This window comes from Perca fluviatilis, chromosome 13, assembly GCF_010015445.1.
Source record: "Perca fluviatilis chromosome 13, GENO_Pfluv_1.0, whole genome shotgun sequence".
Classification (NCBI taxonomy): Eukaryota; Metazoa; Chordata; class Actinopteri; order Perciformes; family Percidae; genus Perca; species Perca fluviatilis.
The window spans coordinates 25,086,057-25,105,004 of record NC_053124.1 but is presented as its reverse complement, the minus strand read 5'-3'; the positions used below and the strand labels follow the sequence as shown (position 1 = coordinate 25,105,004).

The following is an 18,948-nucleotide window of genomic DNA, read 5'->3' as shown; positions in this document are numbered from 1 at the left end:
GAAAAAATTTAATTTATCAAATCAGCAAATTCTGTTCCGATATAATTTTCCTTCCTTATATTACAGTATGAAGCTTGTGATGTTTGATATAGAATAAAGACTCAAGTGTGAAAGAGCTACTGACAGAATTATCGTCTTTTTAAAAGGCGGTTGTCAGAGGGATTAACCTTCGACCTGCAGGCACGGACATCAGTACCTGCTGTACTTTGAGAGGGGGATTGAGATATTCTTACTTGTGCACTTTCTATTTAGTGTCTCCACCCAATCTAAACTACAGTGGCTAATTCAATCAAAGCTTGCATGTCCTGCAAATAAGCTGGGTGTTTCAAAAAGAACAATGTTGCAGTATCGAGTTAAGCTCAGCTTAAACAGAGACGATGAAGCTGTTTCAGCTCAAAAAATGGATGTAGTTACATAACAATCCACTCAACAAATGAAAATGTTACTCATGTGTGTTATTATGGCGTTGCTGTAGTGTTACTAAAATACAGTGTTCTCTATATGCAAAGATCACTGTGTATATATCACATTTATAAAATTGAAAACTGAATGAAGATTGCTTTCTGTGAAGCAAAATATTTAACTGCAGTGTAATCATTTAACTTTCTGCAGAATGTGAATTTAAAATTTTAATTATGACAGGTCTGCTAAAAACACAAGAGCACAATCAGGCCAAAGATATTAAAAAAAAAGTCTGTGCCACCAAAAACCTCAAACACTGCTTAAAAATTCACTCAGGAATTCACTCGCCGAATAAAACTTTTATATTGCAAATACTTTTACTGAAGCAGAAAAAATAAGTGTGATGGCTGCTGCAAAGATCCAGAAGCTGCACAGCAACTAGTAACTAAATAGTATTTTTACTCCACTTACATGTGAATATATCATCTTTAAAGGACATCATAAATAAACCAATAATGGAGTTTAATTAAATGATAACTAAAGGACAATTCTGACAAACCAATACTACAATATAATAGATATTCTTATATTCCTATATTTGCTCCAGTAACAAAAAACACTTTACATTCCAGACCAGTGAATTAAATTCATTTTGTGCTTGCCGTAAAAAAACCTAATTCGAGCATTTTATTCCTATTCTACCAACCTCCATTCAAATTAAAGAGAAAACATTTCACCAAAGTCTTGATAAAACATCTCTTACCTTTCTGTGAGACTTTGGGGTCTTTGAGCTCTTTCTGTGCCTCTTCGATTTTATCTGTAAGACAAGAACAGAAACCATTTTCAGCACAGATGCACACAGACTCTTGCTCCACAGCGAAGGCAGTGCAGAATGTAACTAACGATTCTGGGGATGCTTCCCACACGGCTGCAGCAGGATGAAGGTCCTTCAAATGAAAAACAGATATTCTTCCATAGCTGGGAGAGAGTGAGCTATTACATTATGGAAACTACTGTAATTATGAAGGGGGAAAGCCTTGTGTGCACACACAATAACACAACCATGCAAGCACACCCACTTATAAAAAATTAATAGCGTGACTATGTATGATATACAGGTTAAGTTTGCAAACAGGTCAATATAGTGGGTTCATTCTCATTATCACAGAGCCAGCACTAACCCACAGGTCAATTTGCATATTTAAATTGCATTTACACCCCTCGGGGAAGTTCTATTATACGTCACAAACAACACCCACAATCCAGCAGGTGAAGAACCTGTTTATGTGTAAACCATACGCATGTGTGGGAGGTGACGCAGTATTCAATGTGTGTTACTGTAATCAATATTAATTATATAAGCCGGCTCATTGTGGCAGGAATTTATTTAATTTTTATACAGAGTGGAATAGAGCCTCCTGCAGGGTTACTACCACAGGCTGTGGGAGTATACATACTCTGTACATACATACTGTATATGTACAAGGCTCATTAGATTTAGTTTTTAATAAAAAAAAAGACAACAGGCTAAATTGTGAATAATATAAATGGCAAGATATAAAACAAATATTTACAGTGCAAACTCTAACAGTTTGTATTTCTGATTACTTTGAGGAAATCTAGTGCACCATCAACAGCTTTTTGTTATTTCCTCCATATTTTTCTCTTCACTTTTTTATGTGAACCATATTCTGAGCTGTGCTCACCACTAGGCAGTTTTGTTTACTGTGAATTGCAGTAATCGGTTTCTTCTTGTAGCAGATAACAGAGAAACTTCTGGATGTGAAAAGCATAAAATCTACATGAAAATGTTTAACCGATCTGTTTTTTTGTTGTGTAAATCAGTAAAAACAAAAGCAATGAGCCTTCTACCTGTTTAAGTGCAAGTGTGCATGCAACACACTCACAAATAACCAGAGAAAAATAGGCGATTTACTAGAGAAACTCAGCATGTTTCTGCCTCCCATGACCATGAAAACTAGATGGAAAAATAAACCCTCTGTGGCTTCTGTGCCCTGCACATGACATTACAGTGCAAGACTAGTCCTGGAGGACCAATGGAAACAATTTTGTCCTAGATTGCACAAACGTTAATGGAGGGTGAAAGAGGATGTTCTTCTACGGTTCCCAAAAATCACAGTGCGATGCCAGGGGGAGGGGGGAGGGGGTGGACACAAGCGGGCCACAGAAGAGGTCAGTAGATTATTTCATCGAGTGTGTGTCACTATAGTCACACCCTTCTCCATGTCTCTCTGTATCCCAGGCACACGCCACAGATTACATAATGCATCCCCACCTCTCCCTGTGCCGCCGTGGAGCAAAACAAAGGCACCCTGCCAGCAGGAACACATCAACTGAGGCTCATGAGGCGAGGGCAGCGTGTTTGTTTATGTCTTTGACAGAAAGGTAGGACATATAAATGTACAGCATCCTACAAAAGGAATCAGGTAGGTTTTGTTTTCCTGGCAGCGACACACACAGAAAGGAACTTCCCTCATGGTTACTATGGGTCGCACTTACAACTTCCTCAAGTAAATGTCTGTTATTGCAAAACCAATTTGAGATAATAAATGCTTATTTTAGTGGTTAGGAGGTTTGGAGGTAGATTTTTGCGAGCATATGCTTCATTGCACAGCTTGATACATATGTCTTGTGTTAGACCACACTGGCAAACCGATGCATAAGTGATTACTGCCCAACAAAAATCTTATTAGTGGTTGTGTATGGTAGGAGACCAGAGAGTAAGCCGTTATAGATCGGATTGCAATTCTTACATAACAAGCCACAAAGAAGACCCCTTATGCTGAATGACAACCATGAAGTGAAGCTCTGGAGCATGGAAAAGAACAGGATACACCCAAATCAGTAGAAAGGGACCAGGCAGTGTTAGCCTCAAAAAAAAGGCCAAAGAAATATTCCATGCACAGTGCCCGAGTTATTAAAACAGCAGGGAATGATTATAGGGTCGTTCATATTTCCCTCATTATGGCTGTTGGGGTTGCTGAGGTGGTCTGGGTCAGGGTGCGAACTACGGGGGAGCTAGGGGGAGCTCGGCTCCCCTTAATAAGACATGGGCTCCCCAGAAAATGTGATTTGTGAAATTTTGGGGGGTCTCTAAAAATATTGACAATGTCTCCCTTTGATGTGCAATTTCAGTTTTGTGTAACGTGATCATCGTGGATTATAATGTGTAAAATTGCAAAAATATCATTCATTCATGCATGACGGCGATTTGAACCTAATTCACTTCAATAAAGATAGGTAGCACTGCGCTGCAAATTTAACTCATGTTTAGTACATGTTAACTTAAAGATTCACAATAAAAATATAAACCATTAATCGGCGCGCAAAGTCCTTGAAATTAAGGATGGAAGTTGGGGTGCGTCGCTTCTTTGAACGGAGGAATTATGGTATTCTTCGGTAGCCTGAGTAACTTTAACAGTTGTTCATGTGAAATCTCAAAGACAGCCTGATGCTTTGTTTATAGACTATTTGTTATGTATCTTTGTAAGTAATTGTAAGTCGCAAGCACCCTCGCCCGTGGAAAAAAAAGGGGCTCCCCCGAAGGCCACGGTATAGTTCGAACACTGGTCTGGGTGATATTACACTACACATTTCACTATGGATGCCTCGAGACTTTCGACATGCCATCTGAAATCTGTGTAATTGTCCTGTAACCACGGGAAAACAGTAACAGGAATCTACACAAATGTTGCATGTTGCCGGTGATGAAAACCAGAGCACATTGATTAAAACATGACCACGAAATTTTTAGAAAAACACAGTTTGAGGGTACTAAACATAAAAAAAGGACACACTTATAACTAAACTGTTTACAAGTGTAGTCTTAAACAAAACAGAAAAACTTTAGAATACTGTACTTTACATACTGCAGACAAGTCACACTGTGATTCTTTTTTGGTAAAGCTCCTTTCAACCAATACATGACACAAAAATGACCAAAAATCTGCAAAGCACATTGAACCACTTTCCACCAGAGGGGTTTAGTATGCTTAGGTAGGCTGTAAGCAAAAAGCATGTGAAGCATCTGACTGTCTTTAATAATTTAGTAGAATATGAGTCGATACAGTCTTCTGATGCAGCCTAAACATGTGGCTGTGGTATTGCATCTTACTTAAATCACAAAAGAGATTGATCTACATCTGACACGTTTTGTTTAGTCATCTTTCCCTCCTTTATCTGCCTGATGCTCCTGATAACTCTCCTAATGCAGTGCTGTTTGACAGTACTACAAATGCGAGGACAAAATCTGAAATGCAGATCGAGGTGCAGTCTCAAGGTGGCCGACTCGTGATCTTTGATCTGGGCAACGTGACAACTAATGATATGCAAGGATTATTCTGGGAGGGGCCGGAGAGGATGGGTACATGTCAATTAAGCAGGGGCTTGTGGGCGAGGGAGTCTGTTTCTTCACTGGTCGCTGTCATGACAACCACAAATCTTGTATGCAGCCCCCCCCGCCCCGCATCTTCCAGCCCACTCCTCTCTCTGCGCTGTCGAGGACGAGTGGGAAATTTGCGCCCCGAGGGCCAAAGTGACGTCACCACACAGAAAACGTGCATGCTTTTGAATCCCACCTGATGTGAATTTACAATCCATCAGCTTTGGCCAGGGGGTTGCTCAGTGGGAGGGGAAGCCCATCTCAACTCCATTAAGGCATCTGACAGACAATTATTAGTGAAGATGTAGCCGCAGATACAAACACATGCTAATGAGCTGGAGCGTCAACTTGCCTCTGGACCTAATAAACCAAACTTCTGTGTGGAACTAGACCCCCACCTGTCTAATGAATACCAATATTACATTACAGCAAAGTGGCAACTTCAACCCACATGCAACAGCACAACTGCATCTCCCTGGCACCAGATTCCCCCAGAGAGGCCCCTTCTGCCTGTGGGCCGACAAATAACCAGGCTCTACACACTCTCCTGCCCTCGCTGCCAGCCTGTAACACATTCATATTTTGCATGACAATCTGCCCTGCTGGGCCTTAACATGCCAAATGGCGGCCATCAACGACAGCTTTTCACAGAGTCCATATGCCCAGCGTTCACGTGTTTCAGATGGCCCTGATGGCTCAGCTCTAGCTTTTCCTGCTAGCATCAAAGATATAGGTTTCAGGGGGAGGGAAGAAGGACAAGTTGGTTTGCAAAAACAGCATCTGTGAGGGTTGACGTGTCATCAGTATGCGTGACACTACGCCAGTATACCAGCAACAAGCCTGAACAATGCCAGTGAGTGTCTGGGCAGATGGGCGTCCACCAGCCATCATTGCGCAAATGCTGCAGCAAATCACTTTATCTCACTTAACATATTTAATGTTTTAGTACAAACGGCATTATATGTGTTAAAGGTTGAAGTGCCTGTTAGTGCGGAGCAAGCTGTCGATATAACACACTAACATACAGTGATAGCAGTTTGATGTCTGGGTGCACTGCCAGCTGGATGTGGACTGCACATGTAGCACACCAAACAAACGCAGTGTTTGGAGAGGAAGAGGAGGAATAGATGCCTCAGCAGGATGAAGATGACAAGATGGGAGTCGGCAGCTGCCCCCTTCTTCTCCGTCACTGTGCGGGAGGGTGATGGAGATTATGTAACTCGAGAGCACCTGCACCAGCCTGCTGTACACGCCCGGCTGTGTGCACAGCGATCACTAACAAGGACATTTTCCACTAAACAAAAACAGACGGAAACCTAAATGTAGAGATTAATGATAAGTCGATTAATCAGCAACTATTTTGATATCAATTATTTAAGTCATGTTTAAGAAAAAAAAGGCAATATCCTTTCTCATGACTGTTTTTTAACGTACATCCCAGCAGATCAATCAATTATGAAAATAATAGTTAATTGCAGCCCTCTACATTTGAGCTGAAACGAATTGTCAGTTAAATGGTTACTTAATCCAAAGAAAATTAATCTGCAACAGTTTTAATGTTGATTAATCAAAAATCTGCTGGTTCCAGCCTTTCAAATGTGAAAATTCCCTGCTGTATGACATGAAATTGAACCTATTAATATTCTGCAGATTCATCCTGAGCAGTGTTAACTTCTTTGTTCTTTTTTGTTTTTTTACAGTTTATTGCCGTTTTACATAACAGATGTAAAAGCAACAACCTTTCCTTTTCTTTAACTGTGAATCAACATCAGTATCACTCACTCAAAAAAATGCAATCAGGCTTCATATGAGAATAACTATTATTAAACGAGGACGTTTCCTCCCATAATAGTCACAACAACAGCTGGGAGTTGCATGAGCTTTGCAGAATTCCCTGTCACCTTTGAAAGGGAAGTGTGTTGATGTTATCTTAGCTTTTTCTTCCTGTGGCCTGCGGAGGAGACACAGCATTTCTGCAGCCCTCAGCAGCTGACCCATGCAATAAGTGGCCATAAGGGTTACTGTCAGCATCTGACACATTCTTTATCTTAACGGACACACCCATACAAAGAGACGGCCTTGAGGGAGATGAACTAGTCTGAAAGCTGAGACTGCAAGAATAAAAAGTGGTACAGGAAGTGTTCTCGTGGACAGATGATGCAGAGCAGAGGAATCCCCTCCGCCATACCATTGTCCCATTAACCTGCAGTCTATGATCATCAGCTGGCTTAGAGGGGAGCGTAAAGTGACTTCCCTCCGTCTCGTTCCACACAATAGCTGGGATGAGAGCTGGAGTGGCTCCCTCTATCAGATCGAACCGACGTTAAAGGGTAGAGATAGAGAAGATGCAGGATGGAGACCTAGGAGAGTTGTAGAGGACGTTTTGATAGTCGAATAATTGTTTAACTCTGTGTTCATGTTATATCGTTCAGATCCTATTGACGAGCAAATTGAGTAGGAAAAACTGTTCACATCAGCCTACTAGTTTTAGTGATTTTCTAACAGCAGCAATATCTCCCACAACAAACTAGCTCAGCAGAGTTTGTTAATGAACAGCTTCCAGATATATAACCCAACAAATGTAGCCAATTTAGGCTATTTAAATGGTGTGACTACAAGTTCAAGTTATTTATTATCAAATATACAACAATTACAGAAGCTAATCAGGGTTAAGAAAGTCTGTATCTGCACTAGAATCAAATGATTTAAAGCAATACCTGTCCTTCAATACAGATAAAGAGCAACAAGCAGAGCAAAAAGAAGAAGAGGAGTGTTTGGGGTATCTACAAACAAACTTAAAACTAAGCATTCAATCAAAGTCCTGCTCTCTCTGCAGCCTAGAGATCAACTGCTGACTGCTCAGCATCAAGGTGGAGGGAGGCAGGCAGCAGTCCAGATTATTTACAGTATGTGCATAATGTTGAATGGAAATGACATAGCCAGGGCAGTTATGAGTTAAATAAATTAAAAAAAACGCCTTAACTAGAGCTTCGGGCGGGCAACCTTCAATAATATATGTCTATAAAATGGGGAAAAGATGCCGATCTTGTACACAAACACACAGGATCAACAATCATAAGCAGAAATGTGGATTAACTTGTTTGAGGTACCCATTTTCTATCAATATAATAACAATAATTAGAGGACATGTTTGGAGGCGAAGTCATTACTCCTTCCCTCGTAACAATTTGTGATGAAGCTGCAAACCCCCAGTCAACGAATGAAATATTGATCACACACAGACAAAGACAGTGGTTTGGTATCTGTGTAGTACTGCTGCCCCCGCAGGAAACTGTAGGTGGAAGAAGCAGCAGACTGGAGGCCACTGATTATTGGGACTGCGTGGGCACCCTTGTGAAAAATTGATATAACGAGAACTTTACCGGGTGGGTAGAAAAGTGTGTGCATGTGTGTACGTGTGTGTAGGGGGGTTTAATGGTGCAGGCAGGGATGAACGTGAATGTGAATATTACCTCTTCAACCTTTTTCAGACCACACACCGATTATCCTTCCTCCCCCCAAAAAAACTGCCTGCACCGAAATAGACAAGAATGAGCCGGACTCCAAACACAATACAGAGAAGCAGCAGCCAAGAAACACTAAATGATGATTTCCTTCCCTCGCAGTCACAAATCAGAGAAGGTGTGAAGCCTGTTTGTTTAGTATGTTGGCAAATAAATCACAAACTGCCCAGAAGAATCTGCAACTTAAATTATTTGTTTTTATTATTGATTAATATCTTGATTAATTCAGTCTGAGGGGTCTTAACAGGATATTAAAGCAGAAAAAAAACATTTCTACTAGACAGACTTCTGCTTTTTAATTTAGACTTTCCGCTTTGCTTTTTTCTTACAAATTACTGGGTGGTTTGAGCACGTCTAGCCTTTTTTAAAACAATTCAAACAAAACAAGAAAAAAAAAATCACTTTGACGTTAAACTTGTTGTTGCAATTGGTTGAAATATGAAACCAATTATAAAGGATCAGAAGCCAAAACGGTTGGGTAACACTGATTTTAGTTTAAAAATAATGTCAAACATAATATCGCAGAATCCAAGGTGACATCTTCAAAGTGTGTGTTTTATCTGACCAAAGAGTCCAAAGCCCAAAGATATTCAGTTTACAAATCGTATAAAACAGAGAAAACAGTATTCAGATCCTTTACTTAAAGGTGCTCTGAGCGATGTTGGGTGACCTTACTTCTTGTCGATGTTTGAAGTATTGTCAAACAAAACGGAGGCTAGCTCGCCCCTAACTCCTCCTCATCATCCCGTCCCCTCCCTTCCGTACTTCCGTGCACTAGTTTGAAAAAATTACTATTAATAATTCATTTTCAATTCATCGTTTTAGCTCTAATACACCTACTGCTCTATAAAAAAGTACTAACTGAACAATCGAGCAACTTCTTCCTTTAGATTCCTGTCAGTGTTTGAGCCTAACTATTTCAGATAGGACGTGAAATTCAGCAGTGAGTCCTCGACTGTACACAAACACACACTTTTTTCTTTCTTTCTTTGCAAAGGCTAAAAAAAAAAGTGGAAGTAAAACAAGCTACACGTCAAACTTCATCCAGTCAGCGTCTCGAGTTCCCCCGGGTTGTGAGGTGCTGTGACACAGAACTAACTGAGCTCAGCGACTGACGGCCGGTGTGTCGGCGGGCCTTGTGGGACAGGAAGCACGATTCATTCGTTTCAGTGCAAAAAAAAAACTAATTTTGCACACATACAGTTAGCTTTGTGCGTCAGCCGTAGAAGAAGAAAAGGGAGGAGGAGGGGGTCACATGCAGCTCAGACTTTATTTAATAATCACGTTAAATAGAGCTGAAATATTATTTGTTTAAAGGTTGAGTGACAGAAAATGTATTAATTCGTTGTTTTATTCTAAACTTTCCAATAAAAATGACAACTCTAAAATGTCAAACTTGCTGCTTTGCTTTGTTTTTGTTATGACAGTTAACTGAATATTAGTTGACAAAAACAATGTCACCACAAAAAAAACTGTTTCCAAGGTCAAGACTGAATATCTTTCGGGTCCAACAAAACAAGCGATCCAATTTAAAAGGAATAGTTTGTGGAAAATATACTTATTTGCTTTCTTGTGAGAGATAAGACGATTGACATCACTGTACTGTACGGTAAACATGAAGCTAGAGCCAGCAGCCAGTTAGCTTAGCTTAGCATAAAGACAGGAAACAGGGGGAAACAGCTAGCCTCCCTCCATACAAAACATATTCCAGCTAGCAGCACCTCTAAAGCTCAATCATGAACACTTAACTATATCTCAATTGATTGTAGATTGACTATTTCTTGGTTTTAAACTGTTTGCCTGATGTATGCCACACTCCTGTCCACAAAAGTTAAGCACTTAACAGATAACCACACAGTCTCTGAGAAAGCTTTACTGTAACCGATAATAATAAAAAATTTAAATTAAAACCAGGGCTTACACATCAGTCTACAGAGAGCGGCCTGGCATCCTGCAGGTCGTGTCAAATCAAAAAGCAGCGCTGGCTTCAGCTGAAGGAACTGTACTGAGCAACTTTGAAAACACTTTCAGGCTCGACTGCCCCTCTGCCTACTTGTTGTTGGTTACCGTGGCGCCACGGTTGAGTGACAGCACACTGCTTCCAGTCTGTGTCGTTCACCAAGGGCTGTCTCATTCAGTTTAACAAGAGCAGAGGTGTTTTTGCTGTGGACTTGTAGAAGTCAAAAAAACGCCACACATAACTCTGTTTATGTGCAGCTGCACGCACATCTGACCTCAATCTGCTGCTAACATCCCATTTAGCAGAGAGCAAACAGCTACTTTATAACAGTAAATAATGCAGGATATCTCGGAGTGTTTCACAACGGTCTATAGGACAAAATGTTCACTTCTTACCCTGCCGATGCTTCATGAAAACAAACACTCAGAAGCTTCTTTTGTTCAGGAACAAAAAGCGACTGGAGAAAGAACAACAAGTGCACACACACACACACACACACACACACACACACACACACACACACACACACATACACTCCAGTGTCAACACAAGCAGTCACAAGTCTGTGTTTCCGCCCTATCAGCTGTGGCTATGCAACGGTGCAGGGCGGTTTTCTCTGCATAAAGTGACGAGGAGGGGAATTCCTGTAAGGCCCAGGAAGAGAGGGGGGAGGGGGTGGGGAGGAGGGGTGAGGAGGACAGGAGGGCCTGCCCAAACAGAGCAGGCCGGGGTGACGTCACTTAAACCGACTTTGGCACCCTCCAGGGGATCCTTTCTCCCTCACTCTCCCTCCCTCTTTCTGTTTGTGTCGGAGGGGGAGGAATTTAATGAGCCCTTCCAACTGCTGGTTGCCCAACAGCTCCCTCCCCGGATGGGGAAGACTTCCAACTCTCGTCCTACAGCTTCTCTTTCTGTTCCTTCTCCATAATGAGGTTGCATATTAACAGTATAGTTTTGTTTTGCTTTTAGTGTGCTTGATATGACCAAGGCTCTCTTCAGACATCTTTTTAAATACCTTGTGTGCCATAGAATGTCTGATCAGATTCATGCTCTTGTTTACTTTAGTTCATGATTTAAATCAAAATGTTGCCAATTTTAGACCGTTTTATTCAGACAAAGTTTAGCATGCAAGCATTTTTATATTTATAGATTTAATTTACTACCTGTTTAAAAGCTGTTTATTCGTCGCAGTATATGTATTTATGTGCATACCGTACCTGTCTTCAACCGGTTCTCATTACTTATATACATTTACTACATTTATTTAATCTTTTTACAAATAGTTGTTCCTATATTTTAACTGCTGCTCTATAGATTAAAAATGTACTTACCTAATTTTCTTGCTCAAACATCCAAGTTACAAGAAACAAAACAGGTGTGACTGGAGAGGGACTTTTTAACTGTAACATGCATTTCTCTCTCTTTTCTTGTTGCTTGTATTTTTTTAATTTCCTTCTTTGGTTAATAAAGTTACATTTAAATAATGTAAGTCTAATGTAAAGCACATGCCATGCCCTATATGAATGGAGTTTCCCCTGTCATGCCTTAAAAGCAGCAAAGCACTACTTGTTTGTTTTTTTATCTTAACTGAGAAAATTTGTGGAAAACGGAGACACCCAGCAGCGATATTGTTCTTTTTTAAGAAGATTTTGTGTGGGTGCAAAACCAAGAGTCTGGAAGTGGCCGTGAAAACTGCTGAATTTTTACAGTCAACATAACATTTTGTATCAGACAGTTGAAGCTCTGGTAAACACTGACTGACAGAGAGATGTTGACACTGACAGGCTGAGATAACGCTGCAGGGTTTCAGTCAGAAACAGCCTGCAGGTCACGGTTTTAAAAGGGCCGGGGTCGATATTTAAAAGGAGGGGATTCACCCCGCTCAGGGCAGACAGGCTGACAACCAACAAGCGTTATATAAACACGACTAGCTGGGTACCAAATGACAGAAGCATCTCCCTGAGTGATGCTCGCCTGTACGTTTAACCTCACTGTACTGGAAAAAAGAGGAAGCTCCCTCTGCTTTATTTCTGGATTAGTCATTACGGGGAATTCTCAGGGTTTTACAGTTCGGCCGCAAAAGAGGTTCAGAAAATCAGATAAATATTGTCCCACGACCAGAGACAACAGGGTGACCAAGCAGTTTCTGCACTGTCATTGCCAGGGTACAGAAGATAAATACTTCACAGGCAAAGACTCCAGAATCAACATCGTGCTCTGTAATTAGGCCGGCCAAAGCAACAGCATAAAGTTAAGTGTTGGTGAAAAATAAGCACTGAGTCACCGACACGGCCTCTACTGTTCTTAAAAATGACCTAAGGAGGGATCACTGTGCAAACACTGCCCCTGTAAGTGTTAGTGTGGAGCGCAGTGGAGGACACACTGCCTCATCCCTGTGGGAGCATCTGTGTTAATAACAGCTGAGCTGGTGATAATGCATCACAGCCTGAATGAAGTAATCCAGCTAGTAACCTCTAATACTCTGCCCTTTGTGTGTGCTGGGTGTCCATTAGGTTAAAGATGTCGGCAAACACACACATAATCGCACACATCCTCACAGTCAGTCTCTGTTGCCAAAAAAAATCCTATCCTCTCTGCATACAACCAGACGCCCACGCTGACCCCTTCATACTCTGAATACCAAACTGAAACCAATCCAAAACCATGCAGGGAGGAACGATGAATAACAAAGCTAACAACTAACAATCACAGAGAAAGCTCCCATCATAACCTTCCTTTCACTTGGCTTCATGTCAAAACTTTAATGCGTACAGTCGCGATCAGAACCGCATTCAGTTGCACACAAAGGCCACATTCAGATGTTCTTTTGTTTATTTTAAAATGAGCAGATTTTTTTGGCAAAAGGCTTCAGCTTTTATCAGAAGCAAAAGGTCAAACTGCAGTCTGAAACCAGTGTGGTCACTAAGTACATATATTCATGTAAAATTTTGAGATGCTTGTACTTTACTTGAGTATTTCCATTCTTAAAACTTGTACTTGTACACTACATTTATCTGACAGCTGTTGTAAATAGCTTATAAAAACAATGTCTTCTCTTACAAAGTAGTGTCTAGTTGTGGCTCACTGTCACATTTCAGATTTAAATATGTACTTTAAACATATAAACAATAAGCAAAGATCAAGAAAAGTCCAAAAATATTTGTGTGGCAGATCTTCTTACCTCTCCTATTAATCAATATTGTCATATATAATAATACAGCAGTCCCTGGTGTACTGATATATTTACTTTTGATACTTCACTGGTAATTAAACTGTACGTTTACTTCAATAAAAGGATCTGAATACTTCTTCCACCAGTGCTAAAATTCCAGAGAAGCCTGAACACGACCACTTACCATCAGAGACACATTTATAATGTGGAGTACAATCAGAGGAATCTAACACAATTCTGGCCAATAAGTTTCATCCGGTTGACAGATGTTGCTCTCGTATCTCCACATCTAATCACAGCGCCATCCTTGCTACGGGAGGGGAGACTATTACAGCTGCCGAGCATTCAAGGAAAAGAGACAACTCTTAATTAGATCTGGAGCTTATGAGGCCGAGTGCAGCGGGTGTAACAAAAGGCTGAGAGCCTATACAGGAAATAAGGATCTGAAAGGTACATGAGGTCACTGATCATGTTACAAAACAAGAGTGGGATCCTGCTCAGAATCGGCTTCTGTATCTTGGCTGCCTCTCGCGGATTCTCTTTCTCCGTCCTCCTTTCTGCCATTTCGACTGCAAAACAACCATCAGCCTCTCCTCCACCCGCTGCCTCCCACCCCTCAGAGGAGGAGCTGCTGTACATGGAAACATGTGAGACATGTTCACAGCATGAAATCCATTATGACTTCATTTAAGCAAATGTTCTTTTTCTGTCTTGTCTCGAATGAAGACACAATTCTTATTTCAGGCTGTACCCAGTTTAGAGCCGGAATTATTATTTAATTAGTTGAACAGCAGCTGTTGCTTACAGTGTTGTACAGTGTTATTACACTGTGTTTTTACAATGTGTTGTTAGTGTGTGTGTGTTACAGAGTTGTTACTCGGACTGGGTATCCTCACTGATTTCCTGAATTGTTTTGATTCCGATTCACAAGATTTCGATTCAATTTCCGATTCAATTACAATTTGATTCGGGATATTTCAGTTGCGAAACCAATTTTGATTGGATATGAAAGAGGTTCTACAATTGTGCAAGGTTCCATCTAACCTGGTGCGTTATTAGAAGTATTAATGTTTACATTAAGAATTGACCCCCAAGGCAGCTGCATAGATGTACTTTTGATTTCATGAACACACTACAGCAGTCAAAACAATAAAGTGCAGCTCTACAGTCAGTCAGTATATTTCGCTCAGATATATTGAGGTGAGAGTCCAAAGGACCCATTTTAAAATGTCCATGCCAATTTTTACCTCGCCAAAATGTAGCCTATGAGTGTTTTTTAAAGGGGAACTATGGAGTTTTCTTTTGATTAATTTACCTTAACGGAACAGCTTTGGAGTCATTGGAATGGTTATATTATTTTTTTCGGGTTAAATGGTGGTCGTCTCGCTTCCCCCTAGCGCCTGTGAGCGGAAAAAACACCCTTGTAACTTTCAGCTGGCAAGCCGCCGGCCTAAGCGTCAGGAAGTATCGCGTGATATCAGGTCTCGCAATGTCACAAATTGCTTCACGGCACTGCACACATACAAGAACCGGCTGTTACGGGCTTACTAGCTGTCTACCTCAGTGGACAGTGGACAGTGCTCCGTGCGTTCGCCGGCTTCTTTGAAAACAAATGCACATGACCAGAAGGAGAAGACGGGAGGGGGGAGAGTCGCCAACAAGTTTTTACAACAGTGTTGCCAAATATCTATTCCGAAGCTGTAGGGGGAGTTGTATAGAGAAACCTGCGAGCAAAAAGCTTTAACCATCTTTCTGACAAGCTAGCATGACATACGTCTTCTAGTTTCATACGAAACAGACAGAGAGTGATTCTGGATGTTTTTAATTGATATTGGATCATTCAAATAAAAATTGATTAGAATCGAAAAATTTATTTTTTTAAAGCCAGCCCTAGTGGTTACAGCGTGTTGTTACTTTGTACAGTCGGCTTGCCTGCAGAGACTGGTGGCCGGCTCTGCAGACTCCCACAGGGCTTTCCTGCAGCTGCTCTGAGGCTCTCTCTGGTTTCTCTCTCTGTAGATGCCGCCAGACAACCATCTGCTTTTATAGCTCATTTAGCACATACACGGTCTCGTACATACATGGCCGGTACTGCATGTAAACAGAGGGACATGTCTCGACAGTGACTGCAACAGACAGCCATGTGTATGTCAACCAGTGAAGCGTCAGAAATTAACCTTTTGAGGGATTCAACCTGTGAAAAACCAACAAAAACCTTACATTTTCACAAAAATACATAATTTAAAACTATATATTTTTTCTTTTTACAGAAACAAGTGTGGTCAAAAAACTGTACACAAGTCATTTAAATGTTATCATCTTACAGTTACCAGCCAGAGTGAAATTGTGCTCCCTCATAAACCCACAAACTGCCTGACAAATGACGTATTAGGGCTGCAGCATATGACTCTTTTCATTATCTCAATTAATTAATTCATTGTTTGGTCTATAACATGGGAGAAAATGGTTAACAAAATACATTTTAGAATTGCCTAAATCTCAAGTGAAGGTCTCCAAATAACTTGTGTTATCTAATCACCAGTCCAAAACCCCCCAAATTATTGATTTACGACCACCTAGAACTAAAAAAACAACAACACCGATCATCTTTAGCAAGTTGCATTCTGGGAATAACCGGGAGGTTAAAGCAGCTTTTGACCTTTGATATGGTTCTGATGGCTACTGCTGCTGCTGCTGCTTCTTCCTCTGCGGTGTTTATTGTTGCCACCCACCGCCACAACATTCACTGCTGTTACTCTGCGCTTTCCTCTGCCATCAGCAGTAGGCAGAAGGTAACGTTACATAACCACACCAAGCACGAGAGACATGGCGTCCCCCTCCCTTTTTGTTCCTTCTCCTCCTACTCTAAAATCCTCAATTTCCCCACCTTGTCTTCCCGTTCTCCTCCTTCCTTTCTGCCTCTTCTCATCATCGTCACCCTCTTTTATTCCCATTTTCTCTTTCCTGCCTCCACTGTCCACTCCCCTCTGTTCTGTTTGTATCACATCAGAGTTGAAAAACAGTATAAGGACATGTCTGTCCTATAAAACCTAAATGCTCTACTCCCATGTTCACCCATCTATCTGAGCACAAAATAACAATGCCAGTCCGAATTAGGGCTGCAACTAACGATCATTTTCCATTATCAATCAATCATTTAGCCAATAAAATACACATCACAACCTCCTAGAGCCCAAAATTATCTCTTCAAATGGCTTGTTTTGTTTGACCAACAGTCCAAAACCCAAATATATTCAATTCACTGCAATGTAAGACAAACAAAATGCAGCAAATTCTCGCATTTAAGAAGCCAAAACCATCAAATTTTTGGTACCTTTGCCTAAAAAAAATAAAAAAAAGACTTAAATCATAAACGGATTATCAAAACCGTTGCAGCTCTACCAACAATATCCTTTTCTACTATTCTAGATAATAGTCAAGTTTCCATCCAAATATAGCACAAATCTTTAACGACATTAACAGAAATTCTGCAAAAGAAAATGAGGATGTATGTCCCTTTCCATCCACTACTGTTTGTTATGTGAACATTGGGCGTTGGTTCATCGATATAAACAGCTGGTGGCGCTAATTCTCCAGTCGGGTGCCATTGAACTGATGCAGGATGTAACGTGATGACGTAATTAAAAGAGCGGCAGTCAAACCTCAAACGATGGAAAACAATGTGGAAAATGTGATGGAAATGTGCTGTTTACGATTGTTTTGTGTATTCATTTGAGATCAGATGTTGGTGTCTCTGCAGTGGTAGTTTGGGTCGTATGCACACATCATGATGTCTTTGTTTCCATTTCATTTGTGTTTTTTTTTTCCTCCTCAGCCAAGCATACAAACTTTTCTACTCAATAAAAAAATGGCCATACAAACAGGTGAATGGAAACTTAGTGAGTAAATGCTCAACTCGGAAAGGAAGGAAATCCTGCAACACCGGAGGATTAACGGAGGCCGCTGCTGAGGTGGATGTTTCCAGGAAAGCTAACAAGATGACGCATTTAAAAGAGCGTAATGAAATTACAGCAGAATTTAACAAAGGAAAAGCAATTAACAAAAGGATGTTTACACATAAATACAGGCAGGAGTGCATGCAACAGCGCTCATTACTGACCTCACGGTGTGTCTTTTTCTATAATAGTTACATCTATTCTTACATGAAGCCGCCCAGCATGGGGGAGAGGGAAGCTAAGTGAGTCTGATGATCTCATGGTGGTTGAAGAAGAAGTCAGAAGTGTCTAAGTTCAGCTCTGCTCTATCTCTGGACCGAGCTGTTGCATAACACCGGCAGCTCATCCACAGGCTTATCCTGTCCTCATGTTGTTAGTCAGCTGCTGCAGCCTGGACGAGGAGGACGGACACGGCGCCACAGGCCAGCGCTGTTAGTGGTGTGGAGTTAGAGAGCCTTATGACTTACACTGTTAGAAGAAGACGTAAATAAGAAAGGAGACCAGCAGGCAGCAGGAAATGTTTTGGCGGGTGTGGAAAGTAACAATCATATTTTAATGACGAAAAACTTCAGAAACTTGTTTTCTTCGTGACGTTGTGATTATTTTCTGTTGAATTCAAACAGTAAAATAAGTACAGCTGGAACAATTAGTTGATTGATTAGTTGACTACTGCAACTATTTTGATAATCGTTGAGAACATTTCATGGATCCAGCATCTCAAATGTAAAGATTCTATGCTTTTTGACCGTCTTACATTTTAGTAAACTGAATAAAGTACATGTGTGTTTTTGATATCCCCTTGTGTGAACAAGCAAACTGATTTTTTTTTTTTTAGTGTGGATGGTTGGTTGTGGACAAAAACAAAACTCTGAAGACCTTAAGCACCTTAAGCTGTAGGAGACTGGAATGGATAGACTTTTTAGACCATACATTTATATGAATCAAGATAATAAATTGGCAGCTTAACTGACAATGAAAGCAATAGTTAGTTTCAGCCCTAAAAATGTGAATCCTGATGAATTTAAATGGATTTTTCCCATCACAGCAGGGTTAACCCCTCATGAAACAACACAAAAAAACAGAGAGGCAGGAAGGGGAACTATTTCAAACTTAAGGAGAACTGAAATGATGTAATGACATAAGAGAACGAGAAAATGAGGAGGAAGATATCGTCAAACACTGAGCCCACATTCAAACAAAAAGCCTGCATCGAGGAATAAAACCCAAACTGAACAGCACAAAGACGAGCTCTCGCAGCACAATACCTGTTAGGAGGCAGAAGTGAACCAAAGAAGGTCGACACTTTCTCAGAGAGTAGCTGCTGCTGGTTTTCCCTCCCGGAGTCAGTTGTGCTTAGGGGGGAACACCTGACATTCCTGAACCAGAGAGACAGACACTTTCCCAACCAATAACCGCTGACATTCCTCTGCCTCTCTGTCTCCCGGAGAAAAAAGAAAAAAACTAAAATGCCACTGCAGAGCGGAAAGCCGAGCGTCTGGCCGCCGTCTGTCCTCGCACACTAACACACAGCT

The 18,948-nt window shown here is 40.9% G+C and overlaps 1 protein-coding gene across 6 annotated transcripts in view; it reads right to left on the bottom strand.

Annotated features, from left to right (window-relative positions):
* hivep1 (HIVEP zinc finger 1) overlaps positions 1-18,948 on the bottom strand; it is a 61,566-nt gene that overhangs the window by 12,713 nt on the left and 29,905 nt on the right. For 4 of the 6 annotated variants that reach the window (XM_039819928.1, XM_039819929.1, XM_039819925.1 and 1 more), the window contains one exon: positions 1,166-1,219. In XM_039819928.1, the coding sequence (XP_039675862.1) occupies positions 1,166-1,219 (54 nt within the window). Of the gene's footprint in view, positions 1-1,165; positions 1,220-10,249; positions 10,269-10,683; positions 10,757-18,948 lie in introns of those variants that run through there. The other 2 variants (XM_039819930.1, XM_039819931.1) reach the window with 2 other exon arrangements.